At 39.6% G+C, this 21,713-nt stretch overlaps 1 protein-coding gene across 1 annotated transcript in view; it reads left to right on the top strand.

Moving 5' to 3' along the window:
* Positions 1–21,422, top strand: part of LOC308663064 (vomeronasal type-2 receptor 26-like) — a gene marked incomplete at both ends in the record, with an annotated part of 83,334 nt that extends 61,912 nt beyond the window's left edge. The window contains 3 exons of the mRNA XM_081319209.1: positions 1,408–1,534; positions 2,173–3,071; positions 21,138–21,422. Of these exons, the coding sequence (XP_081175335.1) occupies positions 1,408–1,534; positions 2,173–3,071; positions 21,138–21,422 (1,311 nt within the window). The remainder of the gene's footprint in view (positions 1–1,407; positions 1,535–2,172; positions 3,072–21,137) is intronic.
* Between the last annotated feature and the right edge of the window lie 291 nt (positions 21,423–21,713).

The raw sequence follows: 21,713 nt of genomic DNA, 5'->3' as shown, positions 1-21,713 counted from the left end.
GAGGAAGAAAATGTAGCTGAAAGAGCAAATCAGTCTTGACAGGAACAATATTTTAGCTGATTCAGCTATGTCCATTATGTGATGCTGGAGGATTATTCTTTAAGGCACAGCTCATGTCTGTTTTGTGTCCCCTCTGCAGTCTGGTACCTTCATAAAGCTAATACAAGAGACCCTCAAGTGCTGGAGATTTTAGTGCATATAGCCTCAGGTTCATTTGCTTCTTGTCCACAAATAGCAAAAAAGAAGGCAATTCTGTTGATCTATATGTGAGTTCAGGTTTGATCTGAATCAATGAAACTGAGTCAAGACTGACTAGAGATTCTGTTGGTCCCAGTGGAAAATAAGATTCAGTTTGTCTTAGCTGGGGACAATGTCTCCTGAAAGGCCAGGTTTGTCTTAGCTGGGGACAATGTCTCCTGAAAGGCCAGGTTCGTAGTCTGCAAGATCCTCTCTCCACCTGGCCCCATTTTAACTAATGTTCTGTTAATTCTAATTCTTTATTTGTTTTTATGTTGTTTTAATGCTTATATTGTTGTTTTCATCATCTTGTAAGTACCCAGTATTGCTTGATCATAAGATGGGAGATATATATAGCAATAGCACTTAGATTTATATACTGCTTCAGAGTGCTTTACAGCCCTCTCTAAGTGGTTTACAGAGTCAGCATACTGCCCCCAACAATCTGGGTCCTCATTTTACTGACCCCGGAAGGATGGAAGGCTGAGTCAACCTTGAGCTGGTGTGAATCGAACTGCTGAACTGCTGGCAGCCCGCAGTCTGCAGAAGTAGCCTGCAGTACTGCATTCTAACCACTGCGCCACCACAGCTCTTATTTATAAATAAATAAACATTTCTTTTATATATTATTTATAAGCAAATAAACATTTCCTTTATTTATTAATTGGGAGATGGTTTTGGTCTACTATCAAAGGGGAGCAATGTTTTCTGTAGTTCAGAAGAAATCTTTTCAGATCCTATTAATCAAAAGGTACATTCCTCATCATAGTTTTATTCTATTTTATTAAATATAGAATTTAAAAATAAATATTTTCAAATATTTGTTTTCTAAAATTTAATATGAACAAATTACCATACTTTTAAGTCATGCATATGGGAAAAATGGATACATTTTAATATGGCCATAAGGAGGAACCCACTGGTTGCAATGTAATTCTTAAATATTTTCTCAATCCCATCCCAACAGACTTTATTAAATAGGAAAAAAAATTATAGCAATGTGATATCCCAAAAACAAAGTGTTCATATCTGTCTGGAACTAGTCAGCATTTTCATATTTACCTAAGTGAATCCCAGAGACTATGTGCCTTTTGTTCATGTCTACATCCGTTTTCAATGGATGATTACTTCTAACAAATTTTATTTGGCATTTCTTGTTTATCTGCTCAGTCTCTTCCTCAGTCCAAATGTGTGGAAAATTGTCAACCTGGATTTGTCAAGCGGACTCGAGAAGGAGAGCCAGTTTGCTGCTATGACTGTGTTCCATGTCCAGAGGGAACCATCTCTGCTCAGGAAGGTGAGTGACACCAGAGAAAAGGACAGATTTTGTGAAAGTGGATTCATCCAAATCATTTTCATGTAAATGCAATTTAAAAGATTGAATCTCTACTTTTGCTTGTTCATTTTCAAACTGCACAGTTTCTTATCTAAAGGAAAAAATAACAAACGCCTTGAATGAAAGGGTAGGAAGAGATAGAAGAATGTGGCAGATTGGGCAAGCTTTACAACTCCCAGAGAAAATATCTCTTCTCCTTTTTAATTTGGATATATCTGGCCAGATTTACCTTACTAGGAATGTGAATTCTTAAGTCCTTCTGGAAGTGTTATTGCAATGCATACTACATGAGCCTCTCCTTGAGGGTCACTGAGAAGGCATTGCTTGTCCACAATGAGGTGATATGGACAGAGGAGCACACTTCATTACACCCATAATACCACTGCTCTAAGTAGCCATTCCAGATTATTTTCAGAACTAACTTTCTCCGCCAACTAACTGTATTAAGAAGTACCATCTGAAATGAGGAAATGCATCCTTATCTTTCTCAATGCAGATATTAAGAACTGCATCTTGGAAAAGCTGTTGTCTCGAGAAGGTATTTCTTGAATAGCCCAAGAACAGAATGTTAAAAAAATATTGCTTTTGCGTTTTCACAGATATGGAAAAATGCACCAAGTGTCCAGATGATAAATATCCAAATGAGGAACGAGTCCAATGTATCCTCAAAATTATAACCTTCCTGTCTTATGAAGAACATCTGGGCATCATCCTTGTCTCTTTTGCCCTACTTTTCTTCCTAACCACAGTCCTTGTCTTAATTATATTCATTCAATACCGAGAAACTCCTATTGTCAAAGCCAACAACCGAGACCTCTCTTACATCCTACTGGTCTCCCTCTTGCTTTGCTTCTTGTCTTCTTTTCTCTTCATTGGTCAACCAAGGAAAATCACCTGCCTTCTCCAACAAATAGTTTTCAGCATCATCTTCTCAATTGCCATTTCTTCTCTCTTGGCCAAAACTATCACTGTGATGCTGGCTTTTCTGGCCACAAAACCAGGAAATCAAGTGAAGAGATGGTTGGGGAAGAGCTTGGCCAACTCCATTATCCTTTTTTGTTCCACTGTCCAAATTATCATCTGTTTCATATGGCTTAGAGTTTCCCCCCCATTCCCTGACTCTGACCTCCATTCCCAGTCTGAGGAGATCATCCTTCAATGTAATGAAGGCTCTGTTATCATGTTCTATATCACCCTCAGCTACATGGGCTTCCTGGCTACCATCTGCTTCACGGTGGCTTTCTTGGCCAAGAATCTCCCTTCAGCCTTCAACGAAGCCAAGCTGATCACTTTTAGCATGCTGGTGTTCTGCAGTGTCTGGGTGACCTTTGTTCCTACCTACCTGAGCACCAAAGGAAAATTCATGGTGGCTGTGCAGGTCTTCTCCATCTTGTCATCCAACACTGGTCTGCTGGGCTGCATCTTCATCCCCAAGTGTTACATCATCCTTCTGAGGCCAGAACTGAATACAAAGGAGCATCTTACGACCAGAAGAAATGTAAAAATGTGATACAGAGGAATTTCCACTCCACTTTCCAACATATTCCAACAGGCCAAACCTAGAAAATTGTACAATGATTTTGCTTGAAATAATTTGGCAAGGTGGCTGGTAGATAATGTCCCCCATTCTTGTGCTATATCAGATGGCAGCTAACCTCCATTAAGCAGTCAAGGCATCATAACTTTCTTGTTTCCTTATCTTATCTAAGACATGAAATGCCATAGCCAGCTATTTGAAACACGACACTTGTCCAATGGGTATCTTCTGGATATTCCAAAAATTATTTGGGGGGGAGGGTGTTGGTTTTATCACAGTTTATCTGCAACTTTGACTCTTTGTAGTATTGGACCCAAGATTTTAGCATCATCAGCATAAGAAATGTAGAGAAACGACTCCCAACCCAATTAGGAGGAGAAAAATTTGGACCATCCAACTGGTCACCTAAATTAATATTTAGAAGTTAAACAAGAGCGGACCTACAGAATGGGATGATTGAATGTCTCAGAGATGTGGTATGAGGAAGGCAGGTGAGATTGGTCATAAATACTTAGTCAAAAATCAGGATAATCCATGCATCTCTATCTTCTGCTTGTAGATGCTGCAGAGATAGCTAGAGGTCATTGGTAGATGAAGATGGGCCCAGTCCTGATCTAAGAGACCTGATTTCATCCATTTAATCACATTTATTCCATTTATTTCGAACTGCTAGGTTGTTAGAAGGTGGGACAAGTAACAGGCGCTCACTCTGTTACGCGACACTCAGGATTCGACCCGCCAAACTGCCGACCTTCTGATCTTGTCCTAACCCACTGAGCCACCACGTCCCTCTATAGCCTATACCAGACTTTAATTCATGAAGATAAAATGGAAGGAATGACTTAAACTTAATGAATCAGTTGGCATTTGTATGGATTTTTATCAGTCTGATATTTGTAATTGAAATGAAGTTTTAATGTAAAGTCAATCTGAAAATGCTTTTTTCTCTTTACATATAATGCTTAAGTGAATTTTAAAGCTTATAAAATGTTACTGAAAGTGTGTTTGAAAATATCTATGTTAAGAGAAAGTTAAAGAAAAAAAGTTTTAAAAAGGAAGTATAGAAAATGGGAAAAAATATTTTATGAGGGTAACTTTCAGGGAGTGATTTAAATTTAATGAGTTCATTGGAGCTAGTTGGAATTTTATTGGTCTGACTAAAAATGAATTTTAAAGTATGTATGTTAAGAGGAATTTTTTTAAAAAAAAGATGTATTGGAACTTTTGATCTTAGAAATGTTTTTAAAGAAAAGTTTAGAGTTTTAAAATGGATGAAACAAAGTATTTTTCCCTTTAAGTTTAAAGAATCCAAAAGAATAGTGAATTTTGTTAATATAAATGATGATAGTTTAAAAAGATTATTAAGTGCAAAGAGAAATATATATTATTTACACAGCAAGGAAGAAAAAGCAGCAACGGTTAAATTGATTGCTTTATTCAAAGAGGAGACTATATTTAATTATGTTTTTTTATTTGGAAATCACTTCTGAATTTTGAGCTTGTGATGGGGAAAAAAAATGAAACTTTGACTTTGGTTTTGCCAGTTAGATAAATTTCTTGTTATAGAAAAGCTAGTTATACAGTAATGTGTAAAAATAAAAAGTTGAGATTCTAATGTTATCTTTTACTGTACTAAAAGACTTTGGAAGTCAATGCTTTTTTTTCTTTATTCCCTTGTTCCTCTTTTTTTTTTCTTTCTCCCTCTCTTTTTCCATCCCCTAATTTCCTATTTTTATTTACTTTTATATTTGGATAAAACAATAAAAGCCATGAAAAAAAAAGAAATACCAGTGACCCAAAGAGGTGGAAGCCTTCTTTTCACTGGATGCATTCAAATAGAAGCTGAGCATCCGTCAGTCAAATGATTTCAAAAGCGCAAAGAAGAGCAACTAAGAGGATTAAGGCCCTGGAGATTAAAACATATTTATTTATTTATTTATTTATTTATTTATTTATTTATTTATTTATTTATTTATTTATTTATTTTTGGGACTTATATGCCGCCCTATCTCCCGAAGGACTCAGGGCGGCTTACAACAATAAAAAACAACAATACAAAAATTAAAAAAGAATTAAATAACAGCCCCAAAATAAATTAACTACAGTTAAAAATTAAAACATATTTAAAAACCCATCATCAATCCAGGTCAGCCTGATGGAAGAGAAACATTTTGAGGTCGCGGCGAAAGGACCGGAGGTCCGGGGCCATCCGAAGCTCAAGGGGAAGTTGGTTCCAAAGGGCTGGCGCTCCCACAGAGAATGCTCTCCCCCTGGGGGTCGCCAGCCGACATTGTCTGGCTGATGGCACCCTGAGGAGGCCCTCTCTGTGTGAGCGCACTGGGCGATGGGAAGTCGTCCCCGGTAGCAGACGGTCCTGCAAGTATCCCGGGCCTAAGCCATGTAGGGCTTTAAAGGTAAGTACCATATGAAGAACAGTTGCAGGAACTGGGAATAGCCAGTCTAGAGAAAAGAAGGACTAGGGATGGCATGATGGGCAGTATTCCAGTATCTCAGGGGCTGCCACAAAGAAGAGGGAGTCAAGCTATTTTCCAAAGCATGTGAAAGCAGGACAAGAAACAATGGATGGAAACTGATCAAGCAACCTGGAATTAAGGAGGAACTTCCTGACAGTGAGGACAATTAACCAGTGGAAAAGCTTTGCTTCAGATGTTGTGGGTGCTCCATCACTGGAGGTTCTTAAGAAGAGACCGGACAGTCACTTGTCTGAGATGGTAGAGGGTCTCCTGCTTAAGCAGTGGGATGGTCTAGAAGACCTACAAGGTCCCTTCCAGCTCTATTCTGATTCGATTTGATTCAATTCCTTTTCTGAGCAGGAGGTGCAACATTACTGACCTCTTGAAATTCTTGAATGCTATGAATGGAAGGTAAAATAAGAATTATGAAGAGAGGTGGAAATAGTCTTCAGAAAATATATTGGTATCTTTAGAAGAAGGAAGGAAGGAAGGAAGGAAGGAAGGAAGGAAGGAAGGAAGGAAGGAAGGAAGGAAGGAAGGAAGGAAGGAAGGAAGGAAGGAAGGAAGGACCAGAGTACAAGATGACTCTCCTAACCTTTCAAGCAGTTGGACAATGGAACCCATGAAAGAGGGAGGGCATGGGCTCTCCCTCTTTCATACAATGTGTTTGCCCAAAACTCAGTAGGGAACTCTCTGGGATGACATCATCTGGATCAGTAATCAAGAAGGTGAACTCACAGTTTTACAATTTCAGTTTTGTATCCTGGCTTTAGCGAAGGTGGTAAACACCTCAGTAACAGGCAGGCACTTGGGAGAGAAATTTGGGAGGGGGTAGGACACACATTGAGGAAAGGGCTTCGTAAAAGATGCAGTGAGTGGGGAAAATGAGGGGAGGCACAAGAAAAGTTCTGATATGGGATGTTGGCACATTGCATTAACCGCCAGGCTAATAAAGATGTCAGGAGAACTTGGCTGGAGATGGCAGATGATTGGATATCCTGCCATGTACCTTGCACACTCCCCCCCTCCACCCCTGTGATGAAACTAGTATCATCAAAGTAAAATTTAAAGTCAGGGTTAAAATCCGGGTGTATCTTTTAAATCTTGATTAGCTTCGTTTTTGCTGTGTAAAAAACAGACTGAATGTAGCAAAGTTTTTATAAGTCATGGAAAACAAGGTTAGGCTTAAAGCCAAACCTTGTTGTCCTAGTTCCCATCCATGCGCACGCACGCACACACACACACACACACACAAACAAACCAAGGAGTTTTACAACTTTATTTAAGGATTGCAAGCCCTTAATATTATTAACATTGAGTTAATAATATTCAATGCCAACGTTCTCTGTGTGATGTCTGAGGTAGGAGGGGCTCCACAGGAAGCTGTGTGTGATGCACTGCAGGCTGGCCCTTCAATCTTGCAGAAAAGAAGGGCCCAGGGGGCTTGGCCCCTCCAATTTCCCCACCCTAAACTCCTCAGAGGGGGATCCATTGCGGAAGGGTAGAAACTTGGTGTTACCATGGAATTCTGTATTTTACTATATCTGCATATGAATCTGCATATAGATGGGAGGTCGAGCAACAACCCTTGTGGCGCAGCTGGAACAGTCTTGAACTGAATACACTCAAAACTGTAGAAATAATAGTAGATTTAGGAATAGAATAGAGTGGAGCTGGAAGGGACCTTGGAGGTCATCTAGTCCAGACCCCTGCTAAAGCAGGAGAACCTATACCATCTCAAACAAGTGACCGTCTAGTCTCTCCTTAAAAATCTCCAGTGATGGAGCGCCCACGATTTCTGGAGGCAAGCTGTTCCACTGGTTAACTGTCCTCAATGTCAGGAAGTTTCTCCTTTATTCCAGGCTGCTTCTCTCTTTGATCAGGTTCTAACCATTGTTTCCCGTCCTTCTCTCTAGTGTTTTGGTGAATAACATGACCCACTCGTCTTTGTGGCAGCTCCTCAGAAATACTATTATCATATCTCCCCTATTTCTTCTTTTCTTTATACTATCCAAAGCCAGGTCCTGCAGCCGTTCTTCGTATGGTTTAGTCTTCAGACCTTTTGATCATCTTAGTTGCTCTTCTCTGAATTTTTTTCCAAACTCTCAACATCTTTTTTGTGATATGGTGACCAAAATTGGCTGCACTATTCCAGGTTTGGTCTTACTGGGGTTTTATAAAGCGGTAAGAATTTTTTATTTTATTTATTTTATTTTAATTCTATTTATATCCCGCCCTTCTCCGAAGACTCAGGGCGGCTTACAATCTAAGCACAAATCAAATGTGCTTAGCAATAGCCTTCATTCTATGCATATGCCTGCTTATTAGGGCTTTCGCCCCCCCCCCAAGCGGCATTATTACAAAGTCAGCTTATTGCCCCCAACAATCTGGGTCCTTATTTTACCTACCTCGGAAGGATGGAAGGCTGAGTCAACCTTGAGCCTGGTGGGATGAGAACCTGCAATAATTGCAGGCAGCTGGTGTAACTTAAGGAGGCATTAGCCCACTGCTCCACCAAGGCTCTTGGTGAAGATGGTGAATGCTCCAATACTGGAGGTTTTTAAGAAGAGACTGGACGGCCATTTGCCTGAAATGGTATAAGGTTTCCTGCCTGAGCAGGGGGTTGGACTAGATGACCTCCAAGGTCCCTTCCAACTTCTTCTTCTTCTTCTTCTTCTTCTTCTTCTTCTTCTTCTTCTTCTTCTTCTTCTTCTTCTTCTTCTTCTTCTTCTTCTTCTTCTTCTTCTTGTTATTGTTATCTTTCTTCAACCATGCTGGTTTGTTCTTGGATTTCTTGTTTTTTATTTTCAGTGGTATTGTGCTGATATGAGCTTTTATGATCACATTTTTCAGAGTTTCCCATGCTTCTTGGGTTGTTTTTCCCTTTAGGATTTTCATCCATGGGATCTTTCCTAGGTTGTCTCTGAATTTGTTAAAGTCAGCTGTTTTGAAGTTTAAGACACTGGTTGGATTGTTTTCTATTGCTATTCTATAGTAGAGAAACCCTACTATTCTACAATCTCCTACAATACTAGTCAACACAATAACAACAGTAGAGATCTTCAAGTTTCTAGTTTCTATAATATCTCTAGATTTAAAATGGACACCTAACATCAAAAATGTAATAAAAAAGCACAACAAAGAACGTTCTTCCAACTCAGGAAGCTCAGACTTCCTTCCCAACAATCCTGATGGACGCTGATATAGTCCACAGGCTGACACTTTTCTGATGAATAGAATAGAATAGAATAGAATAGAATAGAATAGAATAGAATAGAATAGAATAGAATAGAATAGAATAGAATAGAATAGAATAGAATAGAATAACAGAGTTGGAAGGGACCTTGGAGGTCTTCTAGTCCAACCTCTTGGTCAGGCAGGAAACCTTATAAAACTTTTCAGACAAATGGTTGTCCAGTCTCTTTTTAAAAACTTCCAGTGTTCAAGCATTCACAACTTCTGGAGGCAAGCTGTTCCTCTGGTTAATTGTCCTTATTGTCAGGAAGTTTCTTCTTGGTTCTAGTTTGCTTCTCTCCTTGCTTAGTTTCCATCCATTGCTTCTTGTCTTGCCTTCATGTGCTTTGGAGGATAGCTTGACTCTCTCTTCTTTGTGGCAACCCCTGAGATATTGAAACACTGCTATCATGTCACCCCTAGTCCTTCTCTTTATTAAACTAGACCAGAGGTGTCAAACTACCGGCCCGTGGGCCGGACGCATCATCTGAAAGTTGCGCCCACCCCATTGCTGGCAATAGCGAAAAGGTTCCAATCCATTGCCCGATGTCACGTGACGTCGTGAGTTTGACATGTCTGAACTGGACATATCCAATTGTCAGCTTTGTCAGCTCTCATCAAAAATTTGGTACTTCTAATACCAGTGGGAAATGAAATTTCACTTCAGGCACAAGCAGTTTTAAAATCAGATCCAATTTAAGATTGATATATGGAGATATAACAAAAAAAAAACTTCCTGAACAGGCCCTGCTCTTAACATTAGGCAGGAGAATTGATTGGTTCCTGGTTATTAGAAGACAGGCAGCAATTAAGATAAGTGTCCTCAATCTAGAGTTGCACCAAATTCCATAGCTCTGGTTGATCTTCCCTAGCAGTCCCTGGGGACAAGACGCCATGTTGAAGAACAGCAGAAATCAATTTGCAGGGTGTTGAACTGACTTCCTCTAATATCACTCACTGGACACGTCCTGATAGGAAGAGCTACAGCCAATACAGAAGGGTTCCCCAGGGGTTTATCTATAACTTTCCAGTAACATATTTTTTCTCCAGCTACTTTCCTCACATGAAGCCCTGTAAGAAGTTCAGAATCCCCAGAGGATGAATAGTCTCTCACTGTAATTATTACCATCCTGGTCTTTGAGACCTCTTCTGCTCCTTCTGTAGAGACTGCCATTGATGTAAACATCAGACTGAAGCAACATGGAAGGGATCCTGCATCAGAAAAAGGATAAATTCCACAGGTGATGCTCTTTGTGGCCCAGATATTGGATGTATCTTTCTCTCCTTTCCACATGAAGCTTAGTTTGTCTGTCTGAATCAGGAAAACCACTGGCATTTCCATTTTGTGAGACTGATTTGAATTCTTGTAACTCTTCCTGCTGTTCTTGCTTAGAGACAGGAAGGGGGTTGATTCAGCCCTGTGAATTATGGAGCTCCTGCTTCTGCTTCTGATACTGCTGGTTTCCCAGCCAAGCTCTGGGAAGCTTAGAACAAAGTGCCCACCGAATTTCTTCTACGAGGATAGAAATAAACCATGGAACTATTACAGTTCAGGAGACCATCTCATTGGCATAGTCCTCTGTGCAACCAGATTTTTGCCTGTGGTGTTGCCTTTCAACACGGCTCCATATAAAATGCATTACTCGTAAGTCACTGAGTGTTATGGAGTTGGATTCCCTTTATTTCCATTCTCTAACACTCTTGTTCTTTTCTTCTTATTCCGCTTGCTCGTATGTTGCAAGACTGGTTTAATTTCATGAATTGTTTTGATTTCCGTGACTTCCCTTTTTTGTCTTATTTTGGGGAAGAGACTCAAATCCAAAGAGGGAGCAAGAAAAAAACAAACAAACCCTGAAAGAGGTCCAGGTTGTTTTCCCCCTCGCTGCCCAACGCAGAGTTCAACACTTGGATACTGAGTTTTGTTTACTGAGTATTTTTAAAAGGGTTGCAATTTTCTTTGCCCAGTCCTTTTCTCCATTTTTGCAAGTGCTCATTGATGTTCAATCCCCGGCTCTTATAGAAATAGAGACGATTTGTTTTTAGAGTTGTTTTTTCTGGGTCACTTACGAAACATCCTTTTCTGATGGTTCCATTCTGAATTATTATTATTATTATTATTATTTTTAATCCCATTTATATCCCGCCCTTCTCCGAAGACTCAGGGCGGCTTACAATTTAAAGCACAAATCAATGTGCTTAGCAATAGCCTTCATTCTATGTATATGCCTGCTTATTAGGGTTTTCGCCCCCCCCCCCAAGCGGCATTATTACAAAGTCAGCTTATTGCCCCCAACAATCTGGGTCCTCATTATTATTGAATTATTTTGCAACCTGATTAGTGGGCTGATGAAAATTAGTACTATTATACATAATATATATGATGGTGAGTCTATGTTTTTTAATTCCAGTGGAAAACTACCTCAATCCCATCTACTCAACATTCAGAAATATTAAATGGTGATGATGGGTGACTGTCATTTACCTGTTTTTTTTCAGTCAATATTGGCTTAAGACGCAATAGGATTATACAGAAAAGTGGATTAAATAGAAAATAATAATAATTGGTTATGACAAAGCCTCTTCCTTTTATGGTGCTTCCACTTTAAAGACTGAATTGTTTTGAAATCTAGATATTGGAGAAATGAAAATCAACAGTACTACAAAAATGATATATTTGTAATTATTAAACCTGGTGGGGGTGAATTTCCATCCCATCTTCTGAACATTAATAAAAATTATATGGTAAAGGAACACTATCATTGGTATTGGCTTTAGACTCAAAGCCAAGGATACAAAGAAGAATATTTTTTTAAAAAAAATGTTGTTGCTGTTGTTGTTAATGATGATGATGACATGAATACTTTTTTTATAATAAGTTTTTTATATTTTTTATTTTTTTTTACATGAATACTTTTTTTACAGTAGGACATTTCATGATATGAGTAGAAGCCTCCGCTTCATGTTTGCCTTTGAAGTGATCAACAAGAAACCACAGCTCCTGCAAAATCTTACTCTTGGCTACAACCTCCATGATGATTATTTGAACCCCCTTGGCACTTCAGGTGCCTTGCTGGACATACTTTCTACTGGAGAAGCCAATGTTCCCAACTTCAGCTGTGGAAGGAAGGACAACCTATTGGCTCTTCTTGATGCAGCTGCTAGTGACATCTCCATCCAGATGTCAATTTTAGCAGGCACCCAGAAACTCTCACAGGTTTGTGTGTTTGATATTATATCTGGTAAAGTGAGTGGAGGAGTGCACAATAGATCCCACTGTATCTTCTCTATGGAATTCAAGAGTTGCTTTTCACTAGGGGCATTGTAGGTGAAATGTCTACGGATCAGGATTCACTCATGGGGAGTAGGCAAGGATCAAAGAAGTGATATCCTCTCATGACACCATCCCCTGAAGGGAAAAGAAAATCAGACCCGGGTCGATAGAGTTGTCCTGAACCAGCCAGGCAGCCTCATCTCCTGAAAAGTACTCCCTTGAGCACTGCCCGCTGAACTTTTATTCACCTCCAACATTACAAAAAACTTCATCAGTCTCATACAAAATAGGGTACATAGAAATAATTGGATACATAATAAGGATTACTCAGGTGCCTATGAGATCACACAAAAACAAGGTACCAAAAGATGTATGTGAAAGCTTTATCATAGCATTTCCCAAACCTCCCACATACCAGCCTGCCTATGAGCCAGGAGAGTGTGCTCTCACTGAAACAAACAGGGAGGCTCATTAGGGGGGTGGGGTCTGGAAAGGCTGAAGGGTGAAAAACCAAATTCTTGGGAGACCAAATTCTGGCCGTTCCCACAATCCCCATTGTTTTTTGGATTTCTGCTACACACTTGGGAAAGTGAGGAGAAGCTCTGCGACCAATCAAAGAGTCTTCTGTTCAAAAGGAGAGTGATGATGGGAAGCCCTTAATCTGTATATCATTTAGAATAGAATAGAATAGAATAGAATAGAATAGAATAGAATAGAATAGAATAGAATAGAATAGAATAGAATAGAATAGAATAGAATAGAATAGAATAGAATAGAATAGAATGGAATGGAATGGAATGGAATGGAATGGAATGGAATGGAATGGAATGGAATGGAATGGAATGGAATGGAATGGAATAGAATAGAATAGAATAGAATAGAATAGAATAGAATAGAATAGAATAGAATTACAGAGTTGGAAGGGACCTTGGAGATCTTCTAGTCCCACCCTATACATTTCACAGAAATGGTTGTCCAGTCTCTTTTTAAAAACTGGGAGCATTCACAAATTCTGGAGGTCGATTGTTCCACTGATTAATTGTTCTAACTATCAGGAAATTTCTCCTTAGTTTTAGGTTGCTTCTCTCCTTGCTTAGTTTCCATCCATTGCTTCTTGTCCTGCCATTAGGTGCTTTGGGGAATAGCCTGACTCTCTCTTATTTGTGAGAACCCCTGAGATATTGGAAGACTGCTATCATGTCTCCCCTAGTCCTTCTCTTCATTAAACTAGATATACCGAATTCCAGCAACCATTCTTTATATGTTTTACCTTCCAGTCCACTGATTATCTTTGTTGCTCTTCTCAGCACTCTTTCTAGAGTCTCAATGTATCTCCTGTATTGTATGCATTTTTTTAAAAAAATGCATACAATACAGTCCTTTATTTGAACAAAATACTTCAGTTCAGGTACACATATGAGGATCATATTCTGGTACCTTTTAGAGGTGATACAGTAGTGTGATCTGAACTCTTTATTCTTGTTCTTTCTTTATAATTTGTTCTTTCATTTTTTTATATGGTTTTAATGATGGTCTGCATATTATATTCTTATCTTTATAGGGCCTCATAGCTTATCAATCATAAATTAGTATATTTGTGAGGACCAAGTTGGAATTATTAAAAGCTAATATTTTGGACTTTATCTTACCCCAAACTTAAGACAGCATTCTTCTTCTTTTTTTCAGATCAGTTATGAAATTGTTTCAGAGGCTCTGAGTGATAAAAGCCAATTCCCTTTTTTTCATCAGACGCTCCCCAAACAAGGGATCCACTACCCAGGAATTGTCCAACTTCTCCTCTACCACAGATGGACTTTGGTTGGTCTCTTCACTTCAGACACAGAAAATGGAGAGAATTTCATGAGGACTTTTAATCGTATGCTGGTCAGGAATGGAATTTGTGTTGCTATATCACAACAATTCTCAACAACTCAACCCACTGCCCCCCTCAGGCAGGCCATCTCTAAATGGAGACAAGTCAATGTCTTTGTTCACTTCATGGAACATGTTCCTCTTTTGGAAAGAGTTCTTCCTTTCCATGTAACATTTATCTGTTTGCCAGGACCCATAGAAGGGAAAGTGTGGATCCTCACATTATTTGCAAAATATTCCTTGGAAAGGAACAAATTGTTTAAATATATCCATAGTGTTTGGGGTTTTCCTTTTCAGTTGAAAAAAGAGCCCAAAATTGATGTCTTAGAAAAGCATTTTTTAGTAGAACGGAAATATCAAGATTGCTCTTTCCAATGTTCTTTTTCAAAGCATTCCTTTTCTGTCAAAGGCCGGAGAAGATGCACCCAAAAAGCATCCGTGGAGAATAAAACAAGCCGCATGTTGATCAAAAGTCATCAAAAAATTTACACTATTGTTAAGACCCTGGCCCATGCCTTGAATGCTGCATATGCCTCCAAATCCAGGAGGAGAAGGAAAGAGGTCAAAGAGAGATTGGAGGCTCCAAGGCTTCAGCCATGGCAGGTATGGGGCTCCAACAAAGATCCATCAAACGTAATTCCTTTGCAGAAGGAATCCAAAGGAGAAGGAGGGGAACTTTTTCAGCCTCTTCTGCTGCAAAAGGCCAATGGATTTTTTTTAAAATCCCATTTATATCCCGCCCTTCTCCGAAGACTCAGGGCGGCTTACAATTTAAAGCACAAATCAATGTGCTTAGCAATAGCCTTCATTCTATGTATATGCCTGCTTATTAGGGCTTTCAGCCCCCCCCCCCAAGCGGCATTATTACAAAGTCAGCTTATTGCCCCCCAACAATCTGGGTCCTCATTTAATAATAATAATAATAATAATAATAATAATAATAATAATAATAATAATAATAATAATAATAATAATAATAATAATAATAATAATAATAATAATAATAATATAAAGTTGGAAGGGACCTTGGAGGTCATCTAGTCCAACCCCCTGCTCAGGCAGGAAACCCTATACCATTTCAGGCAAATGGCTGTCCAGTCTCTTCTTAAAAACCTCCAGTGTTGGAGCATTCACCACCTCTGGAGGCAGGTTGTTCCACTGGTTAATTGTTCTAACTGTCAGGAAGTTTCTCCTTAGTTCTAGGTTGCTTCTCTCCTTGACTAGTTTCCATCCGTTGCTTCTTGTCCTGCTTTCAGGTGCTTTGGAGAATAGCTTGACTCCCTCTTCTTTGTGGTAGCCCCTGAGATATTGGAACACTGCTATCATGTCACCCCTCACCCTTCTCTTCATTAGACTACACATACCCAATTCCAGCAACCGTTCCCTATATGTTTTAGCCTCCAGCCCCCTAATCATCTTTGTTGCTCTTCTCTGTACCCTTTCTAGAGTCTCGACATCTTTTTTACATCGTGGTGACCAAAACTGGATGCAGTATTCCAGGTGTGGCCTTACCAAAGCATTGTAAACTGGTATTAGTACTTCACTTGATCTTGATTCTATCCCTCTGTTAATGCAGCCTAGCACTGTGTTGGCTTTTTTGGCAGCTGCAGCACACTGCTGGCTCATATTGAAGTGATTGTCTACTAAGACTCCGAGATCCCTCTCACAGTTACTACTAGGTACCACCTAGTTAACCAGTGGAACAACCTTCCTCCAGAAGTGTTGAATGCTCCAACACTGGAAGTTTTTAAGAAGAGACTGGACAGCCATCGGTCTGAAATGATATAGGGTTTCCTGCCTGAGCAGGGGGTTGGACTAAATGACCTCCAAGGTACCTTCCAACTTTATTATTATCATAGAATGTTACCTTCAAAACTTTGAAGGAAACTGTGAGACCCTGAGACAATCTAGCCTTCTCTCTGAGATGATCTAAGCCCCCTAAGATCCTAAGACAATCTAGCCTCTTTTCTGAGATGATCAAACCCTCCTCTCTGCAGGAATCCCAGTTTGAGTTTTTTCTGACTGATGATGGCTGATGGGTTTTCGCTTTATAACAATCGGTAAAGGGCACACAAGCTCAGAGGTTCCCTGGCTCAGTGCAAAAACTGCTCCTTCTTTTAAGATGTCTTTCCTCTCATGGAGCTAGAATCTCCTCTCTTGTAAGTCTTGAGTTCACTATTCCATGTCTGATGTTCTGGAATAACAGTGAAAAGCTCTTAAGCTTCCATTGACATCTTTCAGGTATTGGAAGAGTGCTGTATTCTCCCTTCTCCAACTAAAAGTTTTTGAAAGTTGGAAAAGATACTATCAGATTACAAATTTTCCAGACACAACATGGATCTTCTCCTTGTTGTATTTTTCTCAAGGTTAAGATCAGCTTGCTTGATTTCTTCCTTGATTTCATTGCCATTCCCTAAAGTTGATTCTGGTTTTCCACAATGTCTTCTCCATGTACACGTCTTTTTAAGGGACCTTGTACTTTATTTGGTGTCTCCCCAAATCAGAATATACACTCCTAAAATTCTCATGGATCCATTTGCCTATGAATATCACATTGCCGACTCACATACAGTTTGCACTCAACTGCTATTTTGAGAGCATTCTCACATATATTCTTATAAAATTTGATATTCCGCATTCGTCTTCCTGTACATCTCATTTTTCTTCTTTTAGGTAAAGAACTTTGCACTTGTCTCTGTCTTAAATTTCACTCAGAAGCTTTTTTTTCCAGCTCATTTTGGTAGCCCTGCACAAAGTGCTTTGAATTTTATATCTGTTTCTAAGATATACATTTAGTAGGATTCAATCTGAGTTGGTCACCTGGACCAGAGGTTTAATCTTCCAAGCTTTCAGACTCACTCTGGAGCCCATCCTCAGGGAAATTCTCTCTCTCTGGAATCTATTTACACTCAAAATTTCATATCAGCTGACAGTTGAAAGACATTGAATTCCTTTTATCCAAATCATTAATGATATTATCATTAGAATAGAATAGAGCTGGAAGGGACCTTGGTGATCTTATAGTCCAACCACCTGCTCAAGCAGGAGGACCTATACCATCTCAGACAGGTGATTGTCCAGTCTCTTTTTTAAAACTTCCAGCAATGGAGCGCCCATGATTTCTGGGGGTAAGCTGTTCCATTGGTTGCTTGTCCTCACTGTCAGGAAGTTTCTCCTTAATTCCAGGTTGCTTCTCTCCTTGATCAGCTTCCAACCATTGTTTCTCGTCCTTCCCTCTGGTGCTCTGGTGAACAAACTTACCCCCTCTTCTTTGTAGCAGCCACTCAGATACTGGAATACTGTTAACATCTCTCCCTTATTTCTTCTTTAGACTGGCCAAACCCAATTTCTGCAGCCATTCCTTGTACGTTTTGGTTTCCAGGCCTTTGATCATCTTAGTTGCTCTTCTCTGAATTTTTTCCAGACTCTCAACATCTTTTTTGTGATATGGTGACCAAAATTGGCTGCAGTATTCGAGGTATGGTCTTACTAGAGCTTTATAAATTGGTATTAGTACATTGTGTGATCTTGATTCTATGCCTCTGTTTATACAACCCAGGATTGTATTAGCTTTTTTGGTTGCTGCTACACACTGCTGGCTCATAGTTAACTGATCATCTACCAGGACTCCAAGAATAGAATAGAATAGAACGGAACGGAACGGAACGGAACGGAACAGAACAGAACAGAACAGAACAGAACAGAACAGAACAGAACAGAACAGAACAGAACAGAACAGAACAGAACAGAACAGAACAGAATAGAATAGAATAGAATAGAATAGAATAGAATAGAATAGAATAGAATAGAATAGAATAGAATAGAATAGAATAGAGCTGGAAGGGTCCTTGGAGGTTTTCCAGTCCAGCCCCCCACTCAAGCAGGAGAACCTGAATCATCTCAGACAGGTGGATGTCCAGTCCAATCTCCAGTGATGGAGCACCCATGATTTCTGGGATAAGCTGTTCCACTGGTTGATTGACCTCACTGTCAGGAAATTTCTCCTTAGTTCCAGGTTGCTTCTCTCTTTGATCAGTTTCCAACCGTTGTTTCTCGTCCTTCCATCTGGTGCTTTGTGAACAACCTCTGCCTTGTGGCAGCCCTCAGATACTGGAACAGTTATCATGTCTCCCCTATTTCATTTCCTTAGACTAAAGTAAAGGTAAAGGTTCCCCCGCACATGCGTGCTAGTCGTTTCCGACTCTAGGGGCTGGTGCTCATCTCCATTTCAAAGCCGAAGAGCCAGCGCTTGTCCGAGGACGTCTCTGTGGTCCTGTGGCCGGCATGACTAGACGCCAAAGGCGCACAGAACGCTGTTACCTTCCCACCATAGTGGTCCCTATTTTTCTACTTGCATTTTTACGTGCTTTCGAACTGCTAGTTTGGCAGAAGCTGGGACGAGTAACAGGCGCTCACTCTGCTACGCGGCACTCTGGATTCAACCCGCCAAACTGTCGACCTTCTGATCAACAAGCTCAGCGTCCTAACCCACTGAGCCACTGCGTCCCTTCCTTAGTCTAGCCAGACCCAAATCCCGTAACCATTCTTCACATGTATTAGTCTCCAGGCTCCTGATCATCTTAGTTGCTCTTCTTTAATTTTTTTTCCAAACTCTCAACATATTCTTTGTGGTATGGTGACAAAAATTGGCTGCAGTATTCTAGGTTTGGTCTTACTAGGTCTTTATAAAGCGGTAATAGTACTTCTCATGATCTTGATTCTATGCCTCGGTTTATACAACCCAGTATTTTTTAGCTTTTTTGTTTGCTGCTGCACACTGCTGGCTCATAGTCAAGTGATCGTCCACTAGGACTCCAAGATCCCTCTCACAGTCACGGTTTTTAAGCCAGGTCTCACCCAATCTGTATTTGTGCCTTTGGTTTTTCCTGCCTAAATGTATGACTTTGCTTTTCTCCACATTGAAAGTCATTTTGTTGGATAGGGCCCATTGTTCAAGTTGGTGAAGATCTTTTTGGATCCTGTGTTTGTCTTCTGGGGTATTGGCTACTCCTGCTAGTTTGGTGTCATCTGCGAATTTGATGAGTTCCCCTTCTATTCTTTTATCTAAGTCACTGATGAAGATATTGAAGAGTACTGGACCTAAGAAGGAACATTGTGGTACCCCAATGCTTAGTTCTCTCCATGTGGGTGTAGTGCCATTGAGGACTACTCATTGAGTATGGTTTGTTAGCCAGTTACAGATCCATCTGGTAGTGATGTTGTCTATTCCACCTTTTTCTAGCTTACCAAGGACTAAGTTGTGGTCTACTTTGTCAAATGCCTTACTGAAATCTAGGTATACTACGTCCACTGCATTTCACTGGTCTACTAGTTTAGTCACTTTATTGAAGAATGAGATCAGGATGGTCTGGCATGATCTGTTTTTAACAAACCCCTGATGGCTGCTAGTTATGACTTTGTTTGCTTCTAGTTTTTCACAGATCTGTTTTTTTATTATTTTTTTCTAGGATTTTCCCAGGTATTGATGTTAAACTGATTGGTCTGTAGCTTCCTTTCTTGAAGATGGGGACCATATCACCCCTTTTACAATCGTCTGGTTCTTCCTTGGTGCTCCAGGATTTGTGGAAGATGTGGTGCAATAGTTCTTAGGTAACATCTGCCACCTCTTTCAGGACTCTGGGATGTAATCTGTCAGGTCCTGGTGATTTGTATTCATCAAGATTGGATAGGTGTTCTCTTACCATTTTCTTGCTTATTTTAATTTTTGTTTCCAGTATGTCTTTTGCAGTGGGTTTTTGTTGTTGTTGTTGTTATTTTGGTCTGTGTGTTGGGCTATGGTTTCTTTTTGTGTGAATTCTCTCTTTAGTGGGCCTACAGTTTCCTTGACATTTTTCTTGTTGTTGATGTGTTGGAAGAAACTTTTTTATTGTCCTTGATTTCTGTTGCAAGTGTTTGTTCATTCTGACCCTTTTTTCCCTGACTTCTTCTTTGCATGTTCTGGCTGTCTGCTGATAATCTGTCTTGGCTATGTGCCCCTCTTTCCATTTTTTGCATTTGTCCTTTTTGTCTTTTAGTTTGTTAGTGGGATCTTTGTGCAGCCATGTTGGTTTCTTCTTGGATTTCTTGTTTTTCTTTCTCAGTGGTATTGTACTGATATGGGCTTTTGTGATCATGTTTTTCAGGGTTTCCCATGCTTCTTGGCTTGTTTTCCACTTTAGGATTTTCACCCATGGGATCTTTCCTAGGTTCTCTTTGAGCTTGTCAAAGTCAGCTCTTTTGAAGTTTAGGACATTGGTTGGATTGTTTTCTACTGCTAGTGTTCGCATTACATTAAATTCCAGTATGATGTTGTCACTTTCACCCAAAGTTCTGGCAATTTCGATTCCCTCTATCACTTTTTCTCTATTTGTAAGGATTAAGACCAGTATAGCTTTGCGTCTAGTTCCCTCCTCCACCTTTTGGGTGACAAAGTTGTTGACTAGGTTGGTGAGGAATCTGTTTGATCTCCCACTCACTGCAGAGTTTGTCTCCCAGTTGATATCTGGATAGTTGAAGTCTCCCATTACTACTGTGGTGTGCTTCCTGCATAGATTTGTTAACTGGTTGGCAAAGAGTTCATCTGTTTCTTCTGGTTGGTTGATTAATAATAATGATTTTTGATTATTATGAAATGATTAAAACACTGATATTATTACTAATTTATAATAATTGGTGACCAGTACACATATATTAATTGGTGGGATAAACGTATTTTCAGATTTATGGATTCTATTAAGGTAGCCTTACAATAAAATAGAATTAGCTCATCTGGCCATGCTTCCCATCTGGTCTACCTGGAAGAAGATTTGCCTGACAATTTTCTTCTTAATAAATCCATGTTTTCTGGAAATCACCCAGTTGTTTGCAAGGATAACAATATACTTATGACTAATCTTTTGGGGGTTTTTAATGCTTGTTAATTTGTGACTTGCTCTAGGATATTCTTGTATAATTGACCAATTTTTATAGTTATATAGAAGAAATATTAGTCAATGTATATTTTGTCAATATATGATTGAGAAATTTTGCTGAAATTTTGTTTTTCACTTTTGAAGATAATGGTAATGATTCTTCTCCCAGTTCACCATATTTGCAATATAGACAACTGTAGAAGAAAGATGTGAGATAAGTAATCACGGTTTCTGCTTTTCAAATTTGTGGATATTTCCCTTCTAGTTTCATCCCTTTCTGGATAAGAATGAGTTTTGCAATTTTTCCCTGTTTAAACTGTACTTGGACCAAAATGGAGATCCAGCAGCAGATATGGACATCATGGGCTTTGTGGTTATTCCCAGGCAGAGTTCCAGTGAAGTACAAATGGGGAGTTTTGAAAGACAGAGACTTATTATCAAACAAGATGCTCTTATAGAGCTAAAGCTGCTCAACAAGGTGGGAGAAATATTTGTGTCTTCTCGCTATTGTCCAAAGCCATATGATCCATTTCATAGTCACCATGATTGAATAATGAAATTGTTAAACTGTATAAAACTGGTGAGTGAGGCTATCAGGTGCTGGGATTGTGCTGCTGATATCCTCACTTGTTCCTTATCAAAGAAGGAGGCATTTTTTGTTTAGTGGTGTCTTAGTTTGGTGTCAGACTGAATCTGATGGAATTCAGTCAAGAGCAGATGGAAGTCCTGTTGGTGGAAAGTAAGCTTTGGAATTATGATTTAGTTTACTCTGGTTGGGTGCCAGTGTCCCCTGAAAATGCAGGTCTGTAATGTTTTCAGCAGCCCAGACCTAGCCCGAGTC

The sequence above is a fragment of the Vipera berus genome (assembly GCF_964194415.1).
Source record: "Vipera berus genome assembly, chromosome: 2".
NCBI lineage: Eukaryota > Metazoa > Chordata > Lepidosauria > Squamata > Viperidae > Vipera > Vipera berus.
The sequence above is the reverse complement of the archived record's forward strand: the minus strand, read 5'-3'. Positions and strand labels throughout refer to the sequence as shown.